At 35.7% G+C, this 27,063-nt stretch overlaps 3 protein-coding genes across 9 annotated transcripts in view; 1 reads left to right on the top strand and 2 right to left on the bottom strand.

Annotated features, from left to right (window-relative positions):
- Positions 1-7,138, bottom strand: part of LOC128231142 (WD repeat-containing protein 5B-like) — a 36,881-nt gene extending 29,743 nt beyond the window's left edge. The window contains exon 1 of one of the 2 annotated variants that reach the window (XM_052943590.1): positions 7,002-7,138. The gene's annotated coding sequence lies outside the window, so the exon portion shown is untranslated. Of the gene's footprint in view, positions 1-178; positions 198-7,001 lie in introns of those variants that run through there. The other variant, XM_052943591.1, reaches the window with a different exon arrangement.
- Positions 32-23,483, top strand: LOC128231141 (3-oxoacyl-[acyl-carrier-protein] synthase, mitochondrial-like). Of its 6 annotated transcripts, none has more exons than XM_052943587.1 (5): positions 32-89; positions 3,014-3,167; positions 7,036-7,236; positions 16,311-16,468; positions 22,110-23,483. In XM_052943587.1, the coding sequence occupies exons 2-5, from the start codon at positions 3,035-3,037 to the stop codon at positions 22,917-22,919; spliced, it is 1,302 nt and encodes a 433-aa protein (XP_052799547.1). In that variant the 5' UTR covers positions 32-89; positions 3,014-3,034; the 3' UTR covers positions 22,920-23,483. The 6 variants fall into 6 exon arrangements, with proteins under 6 accessions (XP_052799547.1, XP_052799542.1, XP_052799545.1 ...); XM_052943582.1 differs by lacking the exon at positions 32-89 and adding an exon at positions 136-213; XM_052943585.1 differs by lacking the exon at positions 32-89 and adding an exon at positions 203-315.
- Positions 23,456-26,869, bottom strand: LOC128231143 (uncharacterized). Its single transcript, XM_052943592.1, has 4 exons — positions 26,079-26,869; positions 25,662-25,806; positions 25,212-25,386; positions 23,456-25,000 (listed from the first exon to the last, which is right to left on the bottom strand). The coding sequence occupies exons 1-4, from the start codon at positions 26,377-26,379 to the stop codon at positions 24,668-24,670; spliced, it is 954 nt and encodes a 317-aa protein (XP_052799552.1). The 5' UTR covers positions 26,380-26,869; the 3' UTR covers positions 23,456-24,667.
- Positions 26,870-27,063: the final 194 nt, after the last annotated feature.

Here is a 27,063-nt window from a genome sequence, read left to right as displayed (position 1 = left end):
AATCATTGTTTATCAATACTAAAAAGTATCAACATGAAAAGTATATAATTGAAACAGAAAATGTATCTAAACCCGTGCAAAGTTTAAAGGTATGGTATTTCATTTTCCTTTATTTTAATTATTATCTGCTGAAGTCTGTCATGTCTGCGCCCATGAAATACTTTGAAAAATAAAATACTTTTAAAGGAAGTAGAAGTTTTATTTCACTCCTACGTAAGTTTCGATCCAACTATTTTCTGCGGTTAAGTTGTCTTTTTCTGTCAAGAAGAAGAAAAAGCTTGTGTTCCGGGCTAAGTTTAGATCGCACTAAAAGAGGTTCGTGTCGACTAAAATCCCCCCCCCCCATTAACAACTGTCAACTGGGAAGGTTACAGACAACTATTTTTGCATGTGAAATAGCCCTGCTTTCAAGTGTTTAACAACCTCCAAGAACATATATGGAAGAAAGTTCTGCTTGTGTACATAACATTAAAAAACTTTCAGGCCTTTTTCTGCCCATCTCACTGGTCAGAAAGATTTAAGACCCATTACCTATGCCAAATATGTACAATTTCCTCCCAATTTTAAGAAAGAAATTCCAAAGGAGATGAAAATCACTGTCATGAAAATGTTGATTAAAATCATTTTGGGTACATATAATGAGGTAAACAACACATTTGAAGATATTTAGTGCATTTGATATACAAGAAAGAAACAAGGTATGCAACTCAAACTTACTGGATTTCACGGTAGAGTCCAGTTTTATTCAAATTTCTTAATCAACATTTAAACAATCCATTTTTTATAAATTGTAATAAGTGACATGAAAAGATTAGTCAATAACCTTTAAAATGGTATGCAATATGTTGGTATAATTATATTGTCTTTAGACAAACAAGCATAATTCAATGTCCCATTCTTGTCTTTTTCGGAAACTGTACAGCAAATTCCAATCTTCAATGTGTTCTTAGTCAATCTTAAATAGGCGTAAATTGAATTAACTGTTATTCTATATTTTGTAATGTTGCAACATATTTGTCTGCATTTAGCTTTTAGTCAATATTTAAAATGAACACAGGAAACATAAACATCAACATGATGCCATTTTTGACATTTATACTGAATTTAGATTATTGATGTAACCACTAAGATCTTTTAATTAAAAAGGCCCCAGTTTTGTTTGTCAAAGGTAAATAAGATCAAACTTTCAACGGTCTTTGTTCAAAATCCCTAGATTTTGGGTCTTCGCTTAATTTGAACTTAATTTTATCATTTTCCCCTAACTCCAATACCAAAAAGTATATGCTTTAATTCACAAAATTAGGCTCAAAATAAAACCTAACTTGTTTGTTTCTTTTCTTTCTTTTTTAACTCTGAACAAGATATCCCTAAATTCAGTCTGAATCTCTCACATTCTTCAAATCCAAGATCTAAAAAGCTGCTTTGTACTCTTTTTTTTAAATTTAGTATACTGTGAAATCATTTATATTCGTTGGCATGAAATTTCGTGGTTTTCCGAAAAATAACAATTTCGTGGGTACTTGAATTCGTGGTTTTTCATTTTTGAAAAAAACACTAAAAGAAACTGCGATCATTCTAGATCGTCTGCATTATCTCCACGCGCTGGCCCGTGATTTCCGTCTCCTACGTCACTCGGTTTATGACACTCGCTAAAGTGCAGTACGACATGCCAATTTGTGCATATACCCATGTAAATTATCGATTTAAATGGAAATCAAGGTCATAAAAGAAGATGTACCCTGATCATAAATACAGATAGGCGAAGCCATTGAATGCCAATTAAGAATTTTGCAAACTGTGAAAACACCGAGAAGGTCAGTAATTTTGAGTAGACAATCCCTATAAAGATTGCTGATGTTTACAATTTCAATCACTTTTGAATATCATCTCATTTCAATATTTATTCACATGTTTTTGTTTAAGTATATTGAACGCGTTGTTTTGTACATTGTCACGTAAGGTGCTCAGTAACCTCCAATGTAATCGATTCATTATTTCATTAAAGAAAAACATCGAGAACCGACACTCATCACTCACATCTTTTAAACTTGGAGATTTTCATGGACATCACATGTTTAGGCACGTGCTTCAGTCATTTGGTTCATAAAAACACATTAAAATGATTTGGTTTATTATTTGTTAAAGGCTGATATAATATATTTACGAAACAATATGATAGTAAGATATACAATGAGACGGATATTTAAGCTGTATACTGTGGCTCCTGTAACGAATAAACTAGACTATGTACATAACAAGGCAAATGAAAAAGTGAATAAAGGGTTTATATTTCGTGGGATTTTGAAATCGTGGATAACCCAACCCACGAAAACCACGAACATTAATGCCCCACGAACATTAATGATTTCACAGTAGTAAATTCACAGTTTTAGGCATTTTGTTGCTATTTTTACATTTCCAAAGGCCCTGGCCTCATTCACAAAATGGTTAAAAATATTGCTTGATAGGAAAGCATATAAACTTCATCTGTATTCTTATCAATCACTTATTTCATTCATCCAAACTTTCTCTTGCACAAATGTTGAAAACCTGGTTTTGTTTGCATTGCAGCATATCTGTTATTATAAAATTCATGTTTAGGGGTTGAGAGTTTATTACACTGAGTGTGTGTTAGGAATGCAATTAGGGAAGTATGCTATCATTTTATTATTTTTGTGGAAAAAAACATGCGGTTGGTACATGAATTACAACAGAAATAGTGCAAATTTCTTTTTAACCATCCAGATTTTTTTTATCCTGACTGCAATAAATCAAGAAGTATGCAAGCTCAGTATATGAACTTTGGGTACTAGTGGTTAGAAGCCAATGAGGAAATTAGGCAGAACCAGTAGAGGACTATTGTATTACTAGCATTACTCAATGATTTGTTAATACTGGTTTGTTATCATACCATACCATTTCTGCCTAGGTGAAACAAAATGCTATTTTTTTTTATTTTTTAAAGAAAATATGTTTTTCTTCAGATTGATTTTACTATTTTTTTGTGTTAAAGGGCTAAGTTGGATAAAGTGTCATGACGGGGGAGGTTGGAAGACGTGTAGTGGTGACGGGAATGGGGCTGGTCACATGCCTTGGGGTTGGAGTGAGGCACGTCTGGAGGAGGATACTTGATGGACATTGTGGCATCAGTGGTCTCCATGCTACAGGTACTTGTTCATGAACAATGCAGGTGGGAGTTTTATTGAAATGCATTCTCAGTCCAATTACATACATGTACGAGGTAGGTTCAGAAACTTTTGAGACTGTGTTTATAAGTGAAAAGGCACTCATACAAAGTACAGAAGGAAGAATTAATTGTACAATATTCCTGAAAGTTTAAGACTGATAGTACAAAAAAAACCCCAGGTTTATGAGGAGCAATATTATAAGTTACCAGGTTAGAAGGTGACCCGATATGGGAAATAAGGGCAAGGGAAACCATGTCGGGTGAGAGCGAAGCTCAAGAGTTGGAGTCCACATTGGGTCACCTACTAACCCTGTAACATATATATCACGTCGACAACCTGTTTACATGTTCTAATGTTTCATTTATTCATCAGAATATTAATCTGAATCTGGAAAAGATGTCATTTTGGTACGATATAAATTTGGTGACCCAATATATGGGAAAATAGTCACCATGTGACCAGTACAGGACCAATGGCGTTGCCCTATTTATGTTGGAGGCGTGATATATTATCACAATTTACCAGTTCATGGCACAGTTTGTTTGAAATCTATTATGTTGCTCACATTTGTCAAAATATTCCCCACTTGTGCATGTGATTCAAATATGTACTTTTTACATATATATCAAACATCATAATTAAGCTTATGATATTAAGAGCTTGTGCTTTTAAATTGCTTCAAAGCACAATTTATTGGTTAATAAAATTCCAGAATTATGGTATGATGTCGAATAGTATTCTAAAAGTTATTCTGTTTTTTATCATTCCCTGTTTTATCCTGAGTCTTACGAGAATACAGAGAGCTTTTATACTATTGGTACTCTCTCTGTGTAACGTATTGCATGTAAGCACATTTAAGTCAATATCTTAACAAATACTTCATGTATTGCAAGGTTTCAAACTATCCAACATACTTAATAAATCAAGTTGCTTATCTCTATTATGCATATAAAATGCAAAAAATCATTGCTGTTAATCATTCAACTTAAAATTCTGGTTTAGGTTTTTATGTAACTACATTTAAGTCAATATTTCATCAACTATGTGATGTATTGCAGACTTAATACAATGGTACTTAACCATATTACATACTTAATTAATCAAGTAAGATAACTCGATAACTCTATTTTGCATATAATGCAAATATTGGCCCTTGTAATTTGACTTAGAAATTCTGGTTAAGGTTTTGCATGTAACAACATTTTAGTCTGAGCACATAATGTACTGCAATGTGGTCCAATGTATCCATCCTACTTAATTAATCAATAGTTCAGATAACTCTGTTTTGAATATAATGCAAATTATGGCCCTTTATTGTTAAACATATTGCAAGCGTGCATATGTCAATCTCAGCAACTACTTTATGCCTTGCATTGGAACTTTATACAAGGGTTCTCAACCATCAAACCTACTTATCTAATCAAGTCAGATAATTATCTTGCATGTACTCTAGTGTTATAATGTAATTAATAGAATTAAAAGATTTTCTTTTGAAAGGCATATTTGTATATTCTTAACCACATTTTCATAATGGGAAAACAGGTTATTTGAATGACTTGTGTCATAATGTTGGGGCGGGCTGGTGGGAAGGCAGCATCAAAGTCACCTTACATATCTAATAATTTTAGTTAGGTTTGACATTAAGACACCAAACTTGGTAATATTACATCGTTATTGTATTTACTTCTAAGTCAAAGCGGCGTAGTCGAGCGCGCTGTCTTACAACAGCTCTTCTTTTATATTACTGGACATGAAATTGATTAAAAAATCAGCAATATAATTTGGGAATGATGTCTTTACAAAAGTACACATTCAGTCTCAAAACTATTGGTAAAACCCTTGCATGAATACATCCAGAATTAATATATTGTGAAATACAGTCCAGACTCGCTATGTCGACGTCGGATATGTAGACTTTCCGGTTGTGTCAACTTTTTCTTTCGGTCCCGAATTTATTCCTTCTTAATCTATATAAAATAAATCTGTTTGTGTCGATTTTTTTATCTCGACTTTTTCGCTATGTCAACCTCGTTTTTCAGTCCCTGTGGTCGAATTTCACACATTTCCTATGTTCTTTATGTCGAACTGTAGATCGAATCGTAGGCGTGAAAATATTCATGACGGTTTGCAGCATGTCGCAAAATACTGTGCGTGTCAATATAACAAACTGTCATAATTGGAGGATACAAAAATGTAATTGGTAAGTGCGAATAATTAAAGTTGTTTGTTTATGTTTTTGATTAAAGAGACATTTATTGCTCAAGCTCTTTTTGGTATTGTATAATACATGAAAATTTTATTGATTTGATAACAATCCCGAATGGGCACGGAAAGAATAACTTCAAAATGTCAAATGTTAGTTCCACTGCTCTGGTCGACCAATTCAGAGAAGGACCCGGTATAAAATCCGGGGGCATATCTGGATCGGCCAATGGGAGTAAGGGTTCTAAAAGAAAATTATCATCGAAATCTTATAACGAGAAGTACCAAGCCATCATCGAAGTCGAGAAGGGTATCAAGACAAAGAAGCAGATAGCGGCAGAATACGGCGTCCCCTCAAACACACTATCAACCTATAAACAAATGAATCCTGTATCTTATTCTATGGATAATAGTGCTTGAATGCTTTTTGAGAATGTGCTATATTGCTGTGTATAAACGAAACACGAATGTGATATTTTATAAAAGTTGGTGTCATATGTGCTATACCGTTTTCTTACAATGTACAAGTTAATGCGATTGTTGTTTTATATGTGTTTTGTGTGCTCTATAAACGTAAAAGAAATATATTTGACACAAATGATTCTTCTTTTGTTTCACTTTATTTTTCAATAATAAGTTTGATGTTTTCACGACGGAAATATGTAACAAGACCTTTCAATTCTGGATGTAAACATCGGACATCAATCTAACTCAAACGTGTTGGGATTGGTGATATTTTTTGTAATTCGGATGAGTCGACTTTTCGTTATCTCGACTTTTTTCACTAGGTCCCGAAAAAGTCGACATAACGAGTTTCGACTGTATGTATATATGTATCAATGTTTGATCTAACTGTAACAAGTGGTAGAATAGAAATACCATGAAATGGCCACCTCCATGCAGGCAGATTTGATTCAAAGGTTTCAATTGACACAAACTAAATTGTGCCTCAGTCAGTATGACTTTCAACCAATGAATATCAGCTCTCTAGTCATTCATTGTTTGATTATATGACAAGGCAATTTTCATATCCAATTGCATCATGACCACAAGAGAACAAGCATAAATATTTACTATTAGTATTTAAGACGTAGCTTAACAGCATGCCAATAATGGTCATCTTTAAATGCCGTTTTACCTGATTTATGTCATTTTTGATGTTATATGTTATATACTGGAAATTGGCATCACTGGATTCATCCCAGCTATGTCCATGCTGACATATTTTTGTAACTGAGAAAATGGGTATGAATTGGGCGATATTGAGTATTAATTTAAGTAAGGAAAAAACCCAAACTCATGATATAGGAGATATATTTTAAGTTTTTGATCATGCTCTGGACGAAATTGCCAATTTATATGTCATATATTAAAATAAAAGAACAAGGTCATGTATGGTTCCAAAGATATTTTTATGAGCTACACAATAACACAAACATGCATCGCAGCATGTGCACTGGAGCATAATCATTTTGCTTTTGAAATATTTTGCAACATTAATTTTTTTTTATTTTATGAAATGCGTGGTCGTGATAATTAATTGTAAATTGCATTATTTGGAGTGATTTTATTGTCAACCATTTAAGAATGCCAAAACCTTTATTTACTTACATCTTCTGTCCTTAAGCTCCTCTTTATATTTCAGAGTTCAAAGAGATTCCTTGTCGAGTGGCTGGTTATGTGCCAAGAGGAACTAGTCCAGGGGAGTTAAATCTTGACAGTCATATCCCACCAGCAGACCAGAGAGTGATGTCCCTTGCCAGTGCCTATGCCCTAGTAGCAGCGGAAGAGGCTTTAGTAGACTCAGGCTGGAAACCTCGCACTGAAGATGACAGGCACAGAGCTGGTTTGTTCAATGTGATTGATGTGTCACTGTTACTGTGTTACAAGGAATATAATTAAAGTAACAGTTTTGGTGGGTCCTTTTATCAATCAAATAAGACAAAATTGTCAAATTTCTTAATTTCCATAAATTCAGACAGATTCAATGTAAAAATGACACATATTTGATGGAAAAGTAAATTTCAAATGAACTTTGCCTTAACTGATGAGTGAAACTGACCAGTCAAACATTAAACAATTACTATCAACAATAATAAACTAAAGAAAAATGGTTGTACCATGGCCTCTAAATGGGGATTTTGTGCAAATGAATATCTTCTGTATAGATTTGGTTGAAAAGATAGCCAAGTAATCTCCCTCTTATGATTTACTAGGAATTTGCAGATGTTCAATGTGCATGTTCAATGTAATTATCTCTTTCTTACTCAAACAGTTTAAATCTTTCAGATCAGAATGAATTGAAAAATTTAATCATTTAATATGAAACATACATGTAGGTATTTTTTTTTATCAAACATTCATGTTTATAAACTTAAGGACCTATTCTTACCCAGGATAAAATATACTAAATGGTGAGACTGTCAGAGACAGATGTTTATCGATTCTAAGTAGTGATGTTCCGATGATCGATAATAATCGAAAATCGATTGGTTGGGCCTGAAATTGGCGACAATTGATTGTATTAAGTTATAATCGATTATCGAAAAAAATAATATTAGTAAGTGTTTAGATGTTATCATTAAAGCTGCACTCTCACAGATTGAACATTTTTACAACTTTTTTATTTTTTGTCTTTGAACGAGCCAATTTTTTGTGAAAATCCATGGAAACCAATTATATAAGACTGCTGACAAAGATTAGATCGCAGATATTTTAAAGTTAAGTTCAAAAATTGATGTTTTATGCATTTTTATTAAACCGTTAGCCATAAAACATTAATTTTCGAAAGAAAATATGAAAATCTGTGATCTGATCTTTTGTCAGCAGTCTTATATTATTGGTTGCGGACATTAACGCAAAAATTTGCCCTTTCCAAGGGCTTTCAAAAGTTGTAAAAATGGTCAATCTGTGAGAGTGCAGCTTTAACAAAATGGCTGATGAAAGCTACAATGAGCAAGAAAATGAACTATTCTTTATACAACAACACTTAATAACTTCAATCATAGACATAAGGTATATGCATATAATGATTAAGAGTTTAATACTGTACATGAATAAAACTACAACTCAGGTACTATCTAGTATTTTAAAAACCTATTGTACTATCGATAATCGGTTACTTGAGTGGAACTGATCATCGATAGTAAAATTGCAACCGATTCCCAACACTAATTCTAAGCTAATGTCATAAATGGGAACTAATTTTGCCCCCAGATAGATATAGCTTGGGGCTTGATAGGAGTTGTGTCTTCTTGTGTTATATTTTAAAAATATTACACCTACACACATGAAGCTTCATGGGTAGGTAGGTCAGCAGGGGCTGTTTTAAAGCTGTCATTTCTGATACATTTCACTGGTCTGACAAAAGTTATGACCCTTGACCTAGTATAAATGGGGAAAAAGGTAATATTGCATAGATAACTGAAAATAATTTTCCAACTTCATGAAATTGCATTGTTATATTTTGTCATCATGGGCTGTTATGCAGCTGCCATTTTTGTCACATTTCACTAGGGCTAACAAGAGTAATAGCCCTTGACTAAGTAAAAACTGGTAATAAATATTTCTATGTAGCACCAAAAGTATTGTACATCCACTCATGAAACTTTATAGGTATGTTGGTCAGCATGTACCGTTGTACAACCTGCCATTTCTGTCACATTTCAATAAGGTTAATGAGAGTTATGGCCCTTAACTCAGTAAAAAATGGTGTGAAAAACATTGTGTTGCATTTAGCTTCACCTACACACATGAAATCTGATCTCTGTGATCTGATCTTTTGTCAGCAGTCTTTCATCACTGGTTAGCAGATATTTACGCAAAAAAATTCAAACTGAAAAAGTTGTCAAAACAGTAAATCTGTGAAAGTTTGCAGCTTTAATTCCACAACTGGACATATTAGCATTACTGTTTCAAGGTGATGTCTGGTTGCAATGTCTTTTAATACTATTCTTTGAAGTTACACTAAAATAAATGTTAATTTGATTAATGCTAAATTTTATTTTATTTTAATTTAATACTTACAATTAAATAATTAGAAAAAAGCATTTGGGGATTCTTATATAATTCAATCCTTTTGAAGGTTTTGGATAAAGGCAGTTGTATGGTTTGAAATAAATACTAATTGTATTATTCTAATAACAATAAGAGGGAATCAGGTTTCATTATAATTTGCAGTTGTTTTTAATTATTATAAAGTACATCTTCAAATAAAAAAAATGTGTTTCTCTTACCTGATATTTTTAGCCAAATACGTCTGTATAATAAACACAAATTATTGAATCAAATGTTTTCTTTACAGTTGTATTTAGATACTAACCAAAAGCCAGTATGATTCTATTCACTTTGTAGTTTTAATTCAATATTCACTAGTGAGTGCATTTGAATTGCTGAAATTTATCAATTCATGAAATTATGCTTATTACAACCTCTTAAGCACTTAAACTGATTGATTTTTTCCTCAAAATTGATAGTTTTTTTCCTTAAACTGATTGATTTTTTCTTTAAACTGATTGATTTTTTTCCTGTAATTTGAATGGAGGTCAATAGTAGATCTGATAAAGATAAATAGATTGCATGTCAAGATTATGGTCAGACTATAAAGCACTTAAACTATAAGATTGATAGTTAAGTGTAGACGCCTGCATCTATTGGTATGTCTACCAGGTTTATTTGCCTATGAAAGGCTCATCTCTTGTCTTCATGTTCGACATTCATTACATAGTTCAGTGTTTGCTTAAAGTTTAAGTGATATTTTGGTTGACACATTGATTGAAGTTCATTGTATAAATGAATTGTTTTTGTATGGCATAATAGATTTTATGTTTTATGTTGTTTGTATGGCATCTACACTATACAATGTAATTTACATGTTCAAATTTTATAAATCATCAAAACTGTCTTGTTACAAATGGTAACATGCAGTTGCAGAAGCAGAGATTTATTAATTTTTATATTGACACAAAATGTTATTTTTTATTGGCATAAGCTAGAATAATTTAAATAATATTTTTTGATTTTGAGGAATTAAAAGAGCATGCACACTTACTTACCTTAACAATTTCTGGAAATAATCTGGAAAGTATTTAGTCAAGTCTGTTATTTGTTAATATGATGACTCAAATAAAATGCTCACACACAATATATTAGAGGTTAAATGCACCTTTTGTTGATGGACATTTGAAGTAAAACAATACCCTTATCTATGAATAGGACCTATTTGTATTGTTTTAGTTTGAGACCATATTATTTATAGATTTGTGTACACAAGAAAGTGAAATCAAATATGGTATTTGAAACCATTGACATGCTTTAAGTTACTAATCTAAGGTCCAAGTGTTTGCCAAAGATAGTCGTTTAATCAAGTCAGTGATAGCTTTATGAACCTGCATTTCAATTCTTGCCAACAGTTTATTTGCAATAATGTTGTCTCCTCACTCACACGAAGGTGTGAATTCCTTTGTAGTTTACCTGGCTATTTGGGGGTTGAAGGTCAAAGATAGGTAACAGACTCATGAACCAAACTGCCTATGTTGAGGACCCAATAGAAGTTCAAGTCTATGGAAAAATGGAACAGACAATGTACCAAACTTTGAATGTACAATTTATATTGAAAAATAAGCATAGTCGTCAGAAAATTCTTTTTTAAGAAGAATGAATTGCCCAAACCTTTAAACACAATTTTAGTGTGGAAAGTAGCAATGAAACATTTAAAACAGAATGTAAAAGCCAGTGACATTTCTTCTTTTTTGTCCCCTCAAAGTAAAGGGTGTACCCATTTTCTTATATCTGTCGCATACATACATTTTCAAAGAGAATCCCTATTCCCACTAAAATCATGTCACTAAAGCTGTAAACACCTTTTAGATCTGTTTTATGGCTTTCATAAACATGTTCATTTTGAAAATATCTCTTGAATATTCATTTATGGTTGTTATTTGAAAGGAGAATCAAAAAACATTTATAGTTTGACTTTTATGTGACTTAATTTCATCTTTTAACTCTGAGATTGCTTTTATTGTCCTGTTAAATGCCTCATCTCTTTAAAATAAATTTGTATGTTGGTGATAAAATTGTTCATTCATAAAAGGTTACAGTTCATTGCTCAAATAAATAATATGAAATGACAGGGTTGTCCACATTCATAATGAATTGTTATTCATGTCCTTATTGAGGATTCAGAGCCTTCAATGAAATTTAAATTTAATTTATTTGCTGTATATAAGTTATGTTTGTTTTGAATGGGGCCTTTGCATTGGGAGAAGTTGATTTAAATAACACTCTACTCTGCTTGGGCATTAACCCCTTAAACTCCTGCTTTGGCATAAACCCCTTCTACTTCTGCTTGGGCATTAACCCCTTAAACTCCTGCTTGGGCATTATCTCCTTAAACTCCTGCTTGGGCATTAACCCCTTAAACTCCTGCTTGGGCATTAACCCCTTAAACTCCTGCTTGGGCGTTAACCCCTTAAACTCCTGCTTGCTCATTAACTCCTTAAACTCCTGCTTGGGCATTAACCCCTTAAACTACTGCTTGGGCGTTAATCCCTTCTACTCCTGCTTGGGCATTAACCCCTTAAACTCCTGCTTGGGCATTAACCCCTTAATCGCCTGCTTGGGCATTAACCCCTTAAACTCCTGCTTTGGCATTAACCCCTTCTACTCCTGCTTTGGCATTAACCCCTTAAACTCCTGCATGGGAATAAACCCCTTAAACGCCTGCTTGGGCATTAACCCCGTAAACTCCTGCTTGGGCATTAACCCCTTAAACTCCTGCTTGGGCGTTAAGCCCTCTTACTCCTGCTTGGGCATTCACCCCTTCTACTCCTGCTTGGGCATTAACTCCTTAAACTCCTGCTTGGGCGTTAATCCCTTAATCGCCTGCTTGGGCATTAACCCCTTAAACTCCTGCTTGGGCATTAACCCCTTCTACTCCTGCTTTGGCATTAACCCCTTAAACTCCTGCATGGGCATTAACCCCTTAAACTCCTGCTTGGGCATTAACCCCTTAAACTCCTGCTTGGGCATTAACCCCTTAAACTCCTGCTTGGGCATTAACCCCTTTAACTCCTGCTTGGGCATTTACCCCTTAAACTCCTGCTTGGGCGTTAACCTCTTAATCTTCTGCTTTGGCATTAACCCCTTAAACTCCTGCTTTGGCATTAACCCCTTAAACTCCTGCTTGGTAAGCCCTTAAACTCCTGCTTGGGCATTAAGCCCTTAAACTCCTGCTTGGGCATTAACCCCTTCTACTCCTGCTTGGGCATTAACCCCTTAAACTCCTGCTTGGGCATTAACCCCTTAAACTCCTGCTTGGGCATTAACCCCTTAAACTCCTGCTTGGGCATTAACCCCTTAAACTCCTGATTGGGCGTTAACCCCTTAAACTCCTGCTTGGGCATTAACCCCTTAAACTCCTGCTTGGGCATTAACCCCTTAAACTCCTGCTTGGGCATTAACCCCTTCTACTCCTGCTTGGGCATTCACCCCTTAAACTCCTGCTCGGGCGTTAACCCCTTCTACTCATGCTTGGGCATTAACCCCTTCTACTCCTGCTTGGACGTTAACCACTTACAGTCCTGATAGGACTTTAACCCCTGTAAAGTCCAGCTTGGGTGTGAGCCCCTTATAATCCTGCTTTAGCCTTTACATCTTGTCCTCTTGCTTGGGCTTAACCCTTTGGTGTTTACCCTTTGTAGTCCTGCTTGAATGTTAACCACTTAAAGTCCTGATTAGGTGTTAACCCATTTTAGTCCTGCTTGGGCATTAACCCCTTTTACTGTTGCTCTTGTGTGAACACTTTATACCCCTGCTTTGGCTTTGACCCCTTATACTCCTGCTTGGATGTAAAACCCTTGTAGTCCTGGTTTGGCGTTAACCCCTTATACTCCAGCTTTTGGGTAAACACCTCATACTCCTGTTTGGGCCTAAGCCCCTTATACTCCTGCTTGGATGTTAAACCCTTGTAGTCCTGGTTGGGCGTTAACCCCTTATACTCCAGCTTTTGGGTAAACACCTCATACTCCTGTTTGGGCCTAAGCCCCTTATGCTTCTGCTTTGGCTTTAACCCCTTATACTCCTGCTTTGGCTTTAACCCAATATACTCCTGCTTGTGTGTTAACACCGTATACTCCTGCTTGAAGTTAATGCCTTTTACTCCTAATCAGGATTATAGTCCTGCTTGGGAGTTAATGCCTTAAACTCCTGCTTGGAGTTAATGCCTTATACTCCTGGTTTGGAGAAAATGCCTTTTATTCCTGCTTGGAATTAGACTCCATCTTTGGTGTAAATGCCTAATACTCGATCCTGCTTGGGAGTTTATGCCTTATATTCCTGATTGGGGGTTACTGCCTTATACTCTTGCTTAGTTGTTGATCCCTTATACTCCTGCTTTCGCTCTGTTTTCTGAAGAAAAAGGTTGAGATTTAGTGTTAGCCTTGATATTATTGTCAGAGTCATTGTTATATCCTTGATGTTATTCACAGAGTCATTGTAATAGTCTTGATGGTATTCTCAGTCATTTTGATAGCCTTGATGGTATTGTGATAGCCTTGATGGTATTCTCAGTCATTGTGATAGCCATGCTGGTATTGTGGTAGTGTTGATGGTATTCTTCTCAGATTCATTGTAATAGTCTTGATGGTATTATCAGTCATTGTGATAGCCTTGATGGTATTCTCAGCCATTGTGATAGCCATGATTGTATTCTCAGTCAATGTGATATACTTGATTGTATTCTCAGTCATTGTGATAGCCATGATTGTATTCTCAGTCATTGTGATAGCCATAATGGTATTCCAAGTCATTGTGATAGCCATGATGGTATTCTCAGTCATTGTGATAGCCATGATTGTATTCTCAGTCATTGTGATAGCCATAATGGTATTCCAAGTCATTGTGATAGCCATGATGGTATTCCAAGTCATTGTGATAGCCATGATTGTATTCTCAGTCATTGTGATAGCCATACTGGTATTCCAAGTCATTGTGATAGCCATAATGGTATTCCAAGTCATTGTGATAGCCATGATGGTATTCTTAGTCATTGTGATATACCTGATGGTATTCTCAGACATTGTGATAGCCTAAATAGTATTCTCAGTCATTGTGATAGCCTTGATTGTATTCTCAGTCATTGTGAAAGCCATGATGGTATTCTTAGTCATTGTGATATACTTGATTGTATTCTCAGTCATTGAGAAAGCCATGATGGTATTCTCAGTCATTGTAATAGACTTGATTGTATTCCTAGTCATTGTGATAGTCATGATGGTATCCTCAGTCATTGTGATAGCCATGCTGGTATTGTGGTAGTCTTAATGGTATTCTCAGAGTCATTGTGATAGCCATGATGGTATCCTCAGTCATTGTGATAGCCATGATGGTATTCTCTGTCATTGTGATAGCCTTGATGGTATTCTCTGTCATTGTGATAGCCATGATGGTTTTTCCAGTCATTGTATTCTTAGTCATTGTGATAGTCATGATGGTATCCTCAGTCATTGTGATAGCCATGCAGGTATTGTGGTAGTCTTAATGGTATTCTCAGAGTCATTGTGATAGCCATGATGGTATCCTCAGTCATTGTGATAGCCATGATGGTATTCTCTGTCATTGTGATAGCCATGATGGTATTCTTTGTCATTGTGATAGCCATGATGGTATTCCAGTCAGCCATGATGGTATTCTATGTCATTGTGATAGCCTTCAGGATATTCTCAGTCATTGTAATAGCCTTTATGGTATTCCAGTCATTGTGATAACCATGATTGTATTCTCTGTCATTATGATAGCCATGATGGTATTCCAGTCATTGTGATAGCCATGATGGTATTCTCTGTCATTATGATAGCCATGATGGTATTCTCTGTCATTGTGATAGCCATGATGGTATTCTCTGTCATTGTGATAGCCATGATGGTATTCTCTGTCATTGTGATAGCCATGATGGTATTCTCTGTCATTGTGATAGCCATGATGGTATTCTCTGTCATTGTGATAGCCATGATGATATTGTCAGTCATTGTGATAGCCATGATGGTATTATCTGTCATTGTGATAGCCATAATTGTATTCTCTGTCATTGTGATAACCATGATGGTATTCTCTGTCATTGTGATAGCCATGATGGTATTCTCTGTCATTGTGATAGCCATGATGGTATTCTCTGTCATTGTGATAGCCATGATGGTATTTTCTGTCATTATGATAGCCATGATGGTATTCTCTGTCATTGTGATAGCCATGATGGTATTCTCAGTCATTGTGATAGCCTTGGTGATATTCTTAGTCATTGTAATAGCCTTTATGGTACTCTCAATCATTGTGATAGCCTTGATGGTATTCTCGGGCATTGTGATAGCGTTGATGGTATTCACAGTCATTGTGATAGGCTTGATTGTATTCTTAGAGTCATTGTGTCAAATGTAATTAAAAAGAGTTCAAGATATTAAATGAATCTTATTTTAAACTTTATTTAACATTTGACAACAGAAAAAACTAAGATGTGTTGTCTCGTTGGGCACATTAGTTGGACACTGATCATTGATCAGTGGATAAGTATTTAAGAAATTGTCGAGAGCACAGCTCTTGATGCTAAATGTTTTTAAGATAAAGCACATTTTTCTATAGAATTTAGGCTTATACTTTGATTAGAAAATTAATTCAGTAAAACCAAATATAGATGTAATTAAACAAAAAATACCAACTTGAAGGGGCTTAATCACTCTCTGAGAAGACAATTATATTTTCCAATTACCTCCCTTGACACAGAGGATAGGATTAAGGTCAACATCCTAAATAACACTTGTTTTGGCAAAATTTGAAATATATATGGAAAAGTGTAAATTCAACGACTGATTATATATTTAGATATATTGGAGTGTTTTGTTTAACCATGGCGATGTATCTTCTTTTCAGGAGTGGCTGTAGGTATGGGCCTGTGTTCTCTTCATCAGATCTCAGAGATGGGTCATGTGTTACGGGAGAAGGGATATCGCAGGGTGAGCCCGCATTTCATCCCTTCCATTCTCACAAACATGGCGGCGGGCCAAGTTAGTCTGAAGTTTGGTCTAAAGGTAATATTGTATTGCACTGCTGGTTATAGTGTATGTTTGGCTTTTCTTTAAACATACTTTGTTAAGCCAACTTTTTGCACATTAGGGAAACATAATACATTGGATTTTATAAAGTCTGTCATTTTTGTTAAAAATCGACATGCAATACATAGGAGCATCTATCATGCAATGAAACAAATCTGATAATGAAAGCATTATGTGTGCATATGACTGGATATTACTTTTCATTAAAGCCCAATATATTTTATGTTGGTTTAGGGCAAAGGCAAGAGTAGGGTCAAAGTTTCTTTTAGCCCAGTCAAAACAGCAAAGCAAGTCATGAATGCTTAAAAAGACATTTTTTGATATTGTGTATTAAATAATTATACAAACATAGATGGTCAACAACAACTAAACCTACCTCATTTCCATGTCTCCAATATTCATATATTGTGTCACCTATGAATCATGACAATCACAGTGATTGTGTAGCCCCACTGGTTGTGCCACTTTGGTTTCCTATCACTTGCTTCCAAACTATATCATATGCAATCTAAAAACTTGGTATTCACATAGGTCATGGTGAGTAGATATCCCGTTGTTTGGGTCAGTAGGTCAAAGGTGAAGGTCATGTTGAAGTTCAGAAAAATTACAGGTACTTTCATTTCTTTTTAACTTATTATAGAGTCTTCAAACTCGGTATTCACATTTGTCATGGTCAATTTTATGAGAGGTCATTACCATGAAGACATTAACTAAAAACAATATGGGCTCTTCCAACAGATAACACATTTGATTCACCAAATTCTAGTCATTTTTGATATAAAGTAAATGAAACAAAATAAAGCTGATTATGACAATGTGATTAAAGTAAATACAGTAAAACTAAGATCGCTGAAGGACACCATGGTCCAAGCTAAAACCTAGAGTGATCTGATGTTTGTAACAGATAATTGGCGCCTCTTGTCTATTTCACGGAACTGTTGAATCTTAAGAAGGAAGATTCCAAAGTTGGAATGTTATGTTAAGCGCTTTTTATTCAAATGTTAATAACTCATTTACATTCCTCACAAGCATCATTTACTTCTAACAATTATCTTCTTAAATACCCTTATCAAGTAATAGCGGTCATGCATAGACAGTAATAATCATTTTTCAAATTATCAAATCAAATTTCCTTAAATCTGTCATTGCAATTTTTACAATTGTGAAAATTATAACTGGCAATTATTTGTTTATTTTGGAACATGCTTTTGGAAAATGTGTGAAACTATGACTTCAAGGTAACCATAAGGTTTTGCGCATGTTTTGTGTGTTTGGGACCGACAATGGTGCTCGACTCTTGACTTACTAAGGTTTCAATCCAGCGTCAGTGATTTTTATATGAAAATAGTAGGAATAATGTTCGGGACTAAGCTTCAACCTTAACTGACCATAGATTCTCGAACTACAGCCTGATGAAACGAATGCAGTTTTACTGTCATAGTTTTTAGCTCTACTGGCCAAAGGCCAGAAGAGCTTATGCAATGGTTATGTGTACGTAGTATGTGCATCAGTGCATCCGTGCGTCTGTAAACAATTTCTTGTTAACACGATACAGTCTTCAGTTTTTAGCTCACCTGTCACATATTGACAAGGTGAGCTTTTGTGATCACAATTTGTCCGGCGTCCGTCCGTCGTCCGTCCGTCCGTAAACTTTTACTTTAAACGACATCTCCTCATAAACGGCTTAGCCAATTTCATCCAAACTTCACAGGAATGTTCCTTGGGTGGTCTCCTTTGAAAATTGTTCAAAGAATTGAATTCCATGCAGAACTCTGGTTGCCATGGTAACGGAAAGGACAAACTTTAAAAATCTTCTTCTCCAAAACCACAAGGCCTAGAGCCTTAATATTTGGTATATAGCATCATCTAGTGGTCCTCTACCAAAATTGTTAAAACTATCTCCCTGGGGTCAAAAATGGCCCCGCCTCGGGGGTCACTTGTTTTACATTGACTTATATAGGGAAAACTTTAAAAATCTTCTTCTCAAAAACCACAAGGCCTAGAACCTTGAAAATTGGTATGTGTCATCATGTAGTGGTCCTCTACAAAATTTGTTCAAATTATTCTCCTGGGGTCAAAATTGGCCCCGCCCCAGGGGTCACTAGTTTTATTACATAGTGTTATATAGTAAATCTTTAAAAATCTTCTTCTCCGAAACTGTAAGGCCCAGGGCTTAGATATTTGGTATACAGCATCATCTAGTGGACCTATACCAGATTTGTTCAAGTTATTGCCACAGGGTCAAAATTGACCCCGCTTAGGGGGTCCTTGTTTTTACGTAGTGCTATAGTAAATCTTTAAAAATATTCTTCTCCAGAACCGTAAGGCCAGGAGCTTAGATATTTGGTATACAACATCATCTTGTGAACCTCTATCAAAGTTGTTCAAATTATTGCCACAGGGTCAAAATTGGCCCCGCCCTGAAAGTTATTTGTTTTTATATAGTCTTATATAATAAAACTTTAAAAATCCTCTTCTCCAAAATATAAGACCTAGAGCTTTCATATTTGGTATATAGTGTTACCTAGTGGACCTACACCAAAGGTATTCAAATTATTGTCCCGGGGTCAAATTGGCCTTGCTCAGGGGTCATTTGTTTTTACATTGTCTTGTCACTTAAACATCTTTTCCTCTGAAAGTAAAGGTCAGAATGAATACTTGATATGTAGCATCCTTACATGGTCCTCTCTCAACTTTGTTCAAATGGTTTTGTTTGGCCCCTTTTAGGGGTCACCAGAGCAAAAAATAGAAAAACCTTTAAACAACTTGATCTTATTAACTGCTTGATGGATCTTCAAGTCTGAAGCATCCTAGCATGGGCCTCTGTCAGGTCTTTTCAAATAATTTTGTTTGGCCCCTGTTAAGGGCCACCAGAGCTAAAATTATTAAAAAAAACTTAAAAATTTTCTTCGCATGAACCCCTTGATAGATCTTCAGCAAATTTGGTTTGAAGTGTCCTTGCATGGACCTCTCTTAAATTTGTTCACATAATTTTGTTTGGCCCCTTTTAGCTAAAAAAAGAGTAAAAAACGATTATTCTTGTGAACCTCTTGATGGATATTTACCAAATTTGGTCTGAAGCACCCTTGCATAGACTTCTCTCAAATGTATTAAAATAATTTTGTTTGGTCTCTTTTATTTTCATGTTTCTTATAATATGCATGAATGTTCTCAAAATGTCAAGACTTAAATCATTGTTGTGTACGCTAAATTACTGAAATACGACGATAATTATCGAAATACACAAGACAGTTATCGAATTATGCCTTATATACAATTTTTTGTTTGATTTTTACTTCAATATATGTTGTAAATACTAGTGTTGGGAATCGGTTGCAATTTTACTATCGATGATCGGTTCCACTCAAGTAACCGATTATTAATAGTACAATCGGTTTTTAAAATACTAGATAGTACCTGAGTTGTAGTTTTATTCATGTAGAGTATTAAACTCTTAATCATTATATGCATATACCTTATGTCTATGATTGAAGTTATTAAGTGTTGTTGTATAAAAAATAGTTCATTTCCTTGCTCATTGTGGCTTTCATCAGCCATTTTGTTAAAGATAACATCTTAACACTTACTAAATTTTTTTTTTCGATAATCGATTATAACTAAATACTATCGATTGTCACCGATTTCAGACCCAACCATCGGAACATCACTAGTAAATACTTTACCAACCTCAATTTTTCGGCTCCGATTTTTACATTTTTCCGCTGCGTCCTATCTTATATATTAAGGGTTTTTACCCCGTTTTTTCAACTATTTTTTTGCCTGTGTCATATCTATGCTAGCGTCCTATACATGATATAATACGGTACCTTTCAGCCAAGTCAAAAAAAAGAAAACAACATATGCTGCAAATTTGTTTTTCCATCATTTCCATTCTTTGAATGAATAATCCAGGAATTTGTTCTTTACCAATCACTGATACTCTTTTTTTCATGTCTTGAATTTCACAATTTATTGTTAACACAATGCTCTAGTATCAAGAAGAACAACAAATTGTTCCTAAAATAATCTAATTACAGTGCTCCATCGAGCCCCTTTTTTGAGGACGGTTACCTCTTAGTTGAAGGTCACACTTAGTGTTTATTCACAATGGTATGCTGCATATAAGTACATGGAGGTTAGGCTGTCGTAACCGGGCTGTAACTTTCTCTTGAATGGACAGATTTTAAAATGACTAGCCACATATTTTCGACATACCAAGACGACATGTCGTGTGCAAGACCCATGTCCCTACCTCTAAGGTGAAATATACACTAAGTGTTTATTCACAATGGAATGCTGAATATGAGGACATAAGAGTGTAGGCTGTCAAGTATGGGTGGTATTTCAGAGGCAATTTATAATAACTTGCCATAACAATTTGACACGTAAAGGCAAGATCAACTTTTCATGTACTTGTTCATAGGTCAATGACACATTCGGGGGCATTCGTCTCATACTGTGACAGCTCTTGTTCAATATTCTTTGAGAAACGAGCTATATTGATAACAAAGGTTAAACTCTTTTACTCAGGTGAGCGATTTAGGGCCATCATGGCCCTCTTGTTATTGTATCTCGATGAAACTTGTACAGTATTTAGATATCAATTAGAGCTTGGTTCCTTTTTTATTTTTAGCCAGGTCTGCATGAGCAAATTCTATTTTTAGCAAAGTTTACATGTACATGTAAATTTAAGTCTAGAATTAAGGGAGACAATTTGCAAGTCTAGGATTAAGGGAGACAATTTGCAAGTCTAGGATTAAGGGAGACAATTTGCTTTTTGGTTCTGCAGTTGATTTTGTGAATTACTTTGCATTGTTTTTTTAAAACTCCAAAGGCCATTTTTTAGCTCTAAGTGTCTGTAGTTTGCGCAATCATCTTAACAAAATTGGTTGTGATTGTTTGTTCAAGTTATGCACCTGGGATCATTACTGGCCATGCCCAGGGTTCACAGGTTTGGTAAACTTAAATTGGAAAAGGTTTGAAAATCTTTTTGTGTGTTCGTGCATCCATCTCAGCACAATTGATTGTGAATGTTTGTTCAAATTTATCAATGTTGTCCTCGGATGCCCTTGACTTTGACCTTTTGACTAATCTGCTTACAATACTTTCTGGGCTCAGATGTTGAAAGTGCAACGTTTTCAGGTAACCCAAACACAAAACGTGAACTTTATGTCTGTTGCCTTTTACCCATACATACATGCTCTGGATTAATATGACCACAAAAGCCATGCCAGTAGAGCATAGGCCCTTTTGGGCCTCTTGTTGTTTCTTTATAATATTAAAAAAAGGATGTCATATAAAAAAAGTCACTCCTAATGATCAAGTTGTCATTATGCATTAAATGTGCACTATGTAATACTGTTGTTAAATATTTGTTACTGAGAACAAAATTATAAAAAGCATAACATGCAAATGTATAGTAAATTTCAGACTTCCAAATAATGGCGGCATTGAATCAAGAATCATTGGTGTTTGCTTTGATGTGAATTTGCACATTTGTTGTAGCACAAATATGCAAACATAAGTCCTCTGCGAAAATAAATGAGTTCACAGTATTCCACAAGTTATTTTATTGTTTTAAGTACCAGGTATTTCAAAATCTAATCTACATTTCTAGGGTCCAAACCATGCAGTGTCGACAGCCTGCACCACAGGGCTACACGCAATAGGTGATGCTGCCAGGTTTATCCAGTATGGGGACGCAGACCTGATGGTTGCGGGGGGCACAGAGGCCAACATTGACCCTCTCAGCATTGCAGGCTTTGCTCGCATGAGAGCCTTGAGTACCAGGTTCAATGACACCCCTGAACTGTCCTCTAGGCCTTTTGATAAGGACAGGGATGGGTTTGTGATGTCAGAAGGGTCAGGAGTTGTGATTCTTGAAGAGCTCTCTCATGCACAGAAGAGAGGAGCAAACATATATGGGGAAGTTTTAGGCTATGGACTGTCCGCAGATGCAAACCACATTACTGCCCCTGCGGAGGATGGCTCAGGAGCTTACAACTGTATGAAGTACGCTCTGAAATATGCAAACATAGACAAGAAGCATGTGGGCTATGTCAATGCTCATGCCACCTCAACTCCCTTGGGTGACAAATCTGAAAGCAGTGCTATACACAGATTATTCGGACCAAACTGTGATAACCTACTTGTCTCATCAACCAAAGGTGCCATTGGACACTTGCTCGGTGGGGCTGGCAGTGTGGAAGCCATTTTTACCATTCTTGCATGTCAGTCAGGCAAAGTTCCACCCACAGTGAATCTTAACCAATCAGATACTGACGTTGATTTGAACTATGTTAGTAAAACATCTTCTGATTGGTTGAACATTGTAAATGGTAAAAGATTTGGAATAAGTAACTCTTTTGGTTTTGGTGGTACTAATGCTAGTATCTGTTTTAGTAATTATTTTCCTGATTCTTGTTAATGATCATTTAAATCTGTTTTTTTTATAATCAAATAAGAACATCCATGTTAAACAATTCTTTGTATAAATGGCTCAACCAAAACTCTTTTTTTGGCCTGATTCTGTAGGGCACGAATCTTTATAAGCTTTTTAAAAAAAAAAATCATTGGCTCCTTTGTTTTATTTTCAGTTAAGTAGTTCTCCTAAGTGGAGACACTATTTGAAATTCATAAGACAACCAATAAATACAGTTGTTAGATGAGGAAGAATAAAATGATACTTATAAGCTTACAGCTTTTGATGAAAGTCTTAAGTAATTGCATTGAAATATTTATTGTCATTTAAACCTTTTCATTTTATGGCCTTTATGTAATAAGGGAGGTAACTGAAAGTATTCAATGTTCTAATAAACATGAAGTTTATGCCCTCAGCAAACATTTTCAGCCTATGGCCATCCACATAGTTATAATGGGCACAAGTATTGATCAGATCAATACTTTTTTCTGATGTGTAGATGTGTGTTTAAATTTGCGATTGAACTGTCATTCTATTGTTGGAAGAAACACATAAAATTGTCTGTACACAGTAGTTCATCTTGTTTATTCTGAGTGCATGTATTTGACTAACTGAGGGAAACAGTGGACATGGTTAAATGGCATGCTAACTTGTGGGCTATTGCCACTGGCCATTGTCCATTTTGTGATACCAACATTTTGCTTGTTAATACTCTAGCAGCCATGGTTTCAATATAGTCGTAATTAATCTAAGCCACCACAATATTTGTTTCTATGAAATTTGGTCAAGTTTGATTATTCAGTGATATCCAGTTAAAAAAGGTCAGAAGGTTAAATATTAGGATAAAACAAGTAGTTAACACTAGTTTACATTTTAACTTAATGTTCTTGATACTTTGTCAGACTGATTTTCTTCATGAAATTCAGGTCATGGCTAATTATAGGTCATGTAAGTTCAAAAAGTAGGTCACTGGGTCAAATTTTAAAACACCTTATAAATATTACTGGAAACTTCAAATATTTCTGACCAATCTTTTATTTCTTGGTCAAAATGTCTGTAATCAAAGCACCCTATGGCAAATTAGAATATTGGTCTTGTTTGGTCAAGATAGGTCACAAAGTGACTAGCTGAAATGTTAGAAAATCTGTAACTCTGTGATGGACTTTATGACTGTAATCTGAATGTTTGTTGCAATTTCGAAAAGAGACAAAGCTCGAAATAATATTCATTTTTCTATAGTACATGATTGCAGAAATAATACTAGAATAAAGAAAATGATCTGCTTCAAATGAAGAATTGTATGCCCAGCATCAATGATACATGTACACAGTGAGATCACACTAACAAAGGCTGATTCATAAAAAGTATAAGAAAGAGAAAAATCAAATGTAAACCGAATAAATGTTCCACTACCTTCATCATATCCCAGGCTGACCACATGTACATTTAAAAAAAAATGTTCTTTCAGGGCCAGTAAATAACCATTTGAAATATACAGATATGTTTATAGGGGAAGTTAGTATTTCTTTTTAAATGTTATGATATTTCCTATAACTTAAATGTACACATGTATTAAAAGTGAATGTGCCTTTTCCAAGAACATGTGGTATCTTTAGCACCACAAAGCATCAATTATTTGTTATAGATCTGTACACTGATAAAGGAGAGCTCCACAAACAGGACGAGTTCAGCTATAGACTAGAGCAGGGCCCCAACTATCCCCTGACCAGTGTGGGAGAATCGGACCACCAACATCATGGTGAACTTGTCCACCGGACAAGCCCCGACCCCAGCGGCCATCGCCAGTTGTTCCCCCACACATCCACCTTGAACTTCTTCCCTAGGACATAATATAGCATGAGAACGCCCAGGATACCCAGCAGCGCCATGTTGGTGATGAGCATGATATGTGCAGGTGTTAGGCCTTGGAGGGTGACCTTGAGCGAACCCAGCATGTAGGAGAGGCCCTCCTCCAGACCTTGCTCATGACCAAACTCTATTAGAAAGGACCGGAACTTGTCTTGTAGGTCCGCAACGCGCTCTGGTGGAAGGAAACTTGAGGCAGCGCTTCCGGCTGATACGTACACCTGCAATAAATTAGGGAAGAGAAATTTGATGTAAAGCAAGGTGACACCGGAACAATAGGCTTACATTTTGCTTTGATGGTTGCATTATCTTGACTTCAGATTTCGTAATTTACTATCGTTTGAGAGGCATCTACTACTTTTCAGCTCTTCCAATGTCGCTTGGTTGTATTTAAGGTCATTTGATCAGTATGTCTTATTAAGAAAACATTACCTGATCAAATTGTTGGCAGTATACGACGATAACGTCATTTCCACACGTGCCTATCTTCCAGAGAGCCCTCAGCCCATCTGCAAACACTCGTAAAGTCTCGTCTATTTCCTCCTGGGATTGCTGTCTGCTGCTCACATTTAACGCCGGTTGAAGACGACCGCACTCGTTTGTGCAGCTGAAAAGCAATCTCTAATAGCTTAAATGTGTTCATTTCTCTTACATTATTTGATTCTTGATTGCAATCAAGTGTTGCCCTTGGTCCACTTGTATGCACAGTCATACACGATTCGTCTGATAACAAAACAAAAAGATTTAGATGTTGCACTTTCTTTTTTAAACAACAACAGAAAAGCCAAGTACAAATATACGGAGTTTGTTTGTTATTTCGCTAATATCATTATAAAAATCCATCAACTCTAAACTTTATTATTAAGAAAAGCTATACGGTACAGCTGTGGGCTGTTCAGTTCAGGGATGTACATCCGGTGCACGAGGGCCACGGCAACCCTGAACGTCTCCCGCACCCCAGCGGAGTCCCGGCACATAGTCGACGTCCGGTTCCGGATCTCCGTCAACTTATCCTCCAACTGGCTCGCTGAGTTAATAAATAAAGTATCTATCTGCATATAATTTGTTTATTTTGCATTTACTAGATGTGTTGTCTTAATACCACCGTTGAGTCAGGGCTAAAGGCGCATTCAGGTCGTACAACTAGACCACTCATTTACCATACTGTAGGTCCCTATTCTTTATACATGTCTGATAATTTATATTAATTAGGTTTTCAATTTCAAGTACATTTGTATTATAAAGTAAATCCGAACATACAATATCATGGTCTTCGTTATCAAATCCATGCTTTCTTACCAATGGTCTGGTTCCATATGAGGCGGTCTGGATCACACAGGAAGTACTGTCCGTCTATTTCCGTCCTTCCACAACGGGCGTGGTCGGCCCGGGGGTTTGGAAAGCTGCAATGGGACCATATCCTCTCGCTCGTTCCAGGTGCAAGCGTGTATGTGTACCCGTCGAACCGGAAGTCCGGACCCTTACATTGCGGGTAGGGTCGGGTCTGAGCGGCCAAAACAGGCGTCACAATGACCAGAAGGGTATTTACGACAGCAAGTAGCATATTAACGGAACAGCAGCAATTAATAAAATAATACATTCTGCCTAGGCAGGGCTACTGAAATATTACGCCTTTTTATTGTATTACAAGTGAATGCAACAAAAAAGTTACGCTGTAAACAGAACACAGAAGTGTCACAGCTCAGTCAAAATCGTCACATAGTCGAAACTTTCGCTTGCTTTTTTCCTAAAACATTAACAGTGTACAGAAAATAATTCCTTTTCTTGTCGCCTGTATACGTATATTATTCAAGTTACATTGGAGAGGCATTTGTAATTTGAAAAGTTCAATCAATTACGATAAATCCGCGTCTTATCTGCCCATTCATTTACAGCCATGTTTCTGCATCCACACTGTTGCACATTCTTGTCCGCTGCGTAAATTATCACATACAAAAGGTCATTAGTTCCTATTATCGTGTATTCATTATTCATGTAAAAGAACACTGTAGAAATGAACAAGTTTCCTCTTACAAGGGTTTTAAAAAGAAATATCCATTACTTCATTAAAGTGTCTATTTTCTGATAGTTTTTCTATTTTCACTGATCATTTGCCATCAGTAGGGTCGATGTCATCTTTGCATCCTGGTCAGGGTCATGACATCAAAAGTCGCTGATAATTGGAGGTGACATTATTTTTATGACTTTATTGTCCATTTCCATTAAGACTATAGTTTGCACTCCATGTACAAGAAGAACGATTTGATTTGACAGTATATAATAA

The sequence above is a fragment of the Mya arenaria genome, chromosome 4 (assembly GCF_026914265.1).
Source record: "Mya arenaria isolate MELC-2E11 chromosome 4, ASM2691426v1".
NCBI lineage: Eukaryota > Metazoa > Mollusca > Bivalvia > Myida > Myidae > Mya > Mya arenaria.
This window is presented reverse-complemented; position numbering and strand designations above follow the sequence as displayed.

Excerpts from the sequence above, each read along its gene's own strand:
- LOC128231141 (XM_052943587.1), top strand. The coding sequence starts at position 3,035 with ATGACGGGGGAGGTTGGAAGACGTGTAGTGGTGACGGGAATGGGGCTG. Across the intron at positions 7,237-16,310 it reads AGATGACAGGCACAGAGCTG|GAGTGGCTGTAGGTATGGGC; the intron begins GTTTGTTCAATG and ends TCTTCTTTTCAG. Across the intron at positions 16,469-22,109 it reads GTCTGAAGTTTGGTCTAAAG|GGTCCAAACCATGCAGTGTC; the intron begins GTAATATTGTAT and ends CTACATTTCTAG.
- LOC128231143 (XM_052943592.1), bottom strand. The coding sequence starts at position 26,379 with ATGTATTATTTTATTAATTGCTGCTGTTCCGTTAATATGCTACTTGCT. Across the intron at positions 25,807-26,078 it reads CATATGGAACCAGACCATTG|CGAGCCAGTTGGAGGATAAG; the intron begins GTAAGAAAGCAT and ends TTATTAACTCAG. Across the intron at positions 25,387-25,661 it reads GAACTGAACAGCCCACAGCT|CTGCACAAACGAGTGCGGTC; the intron begins GTACCGTATAGC and ends ATTGCTTTTCAG.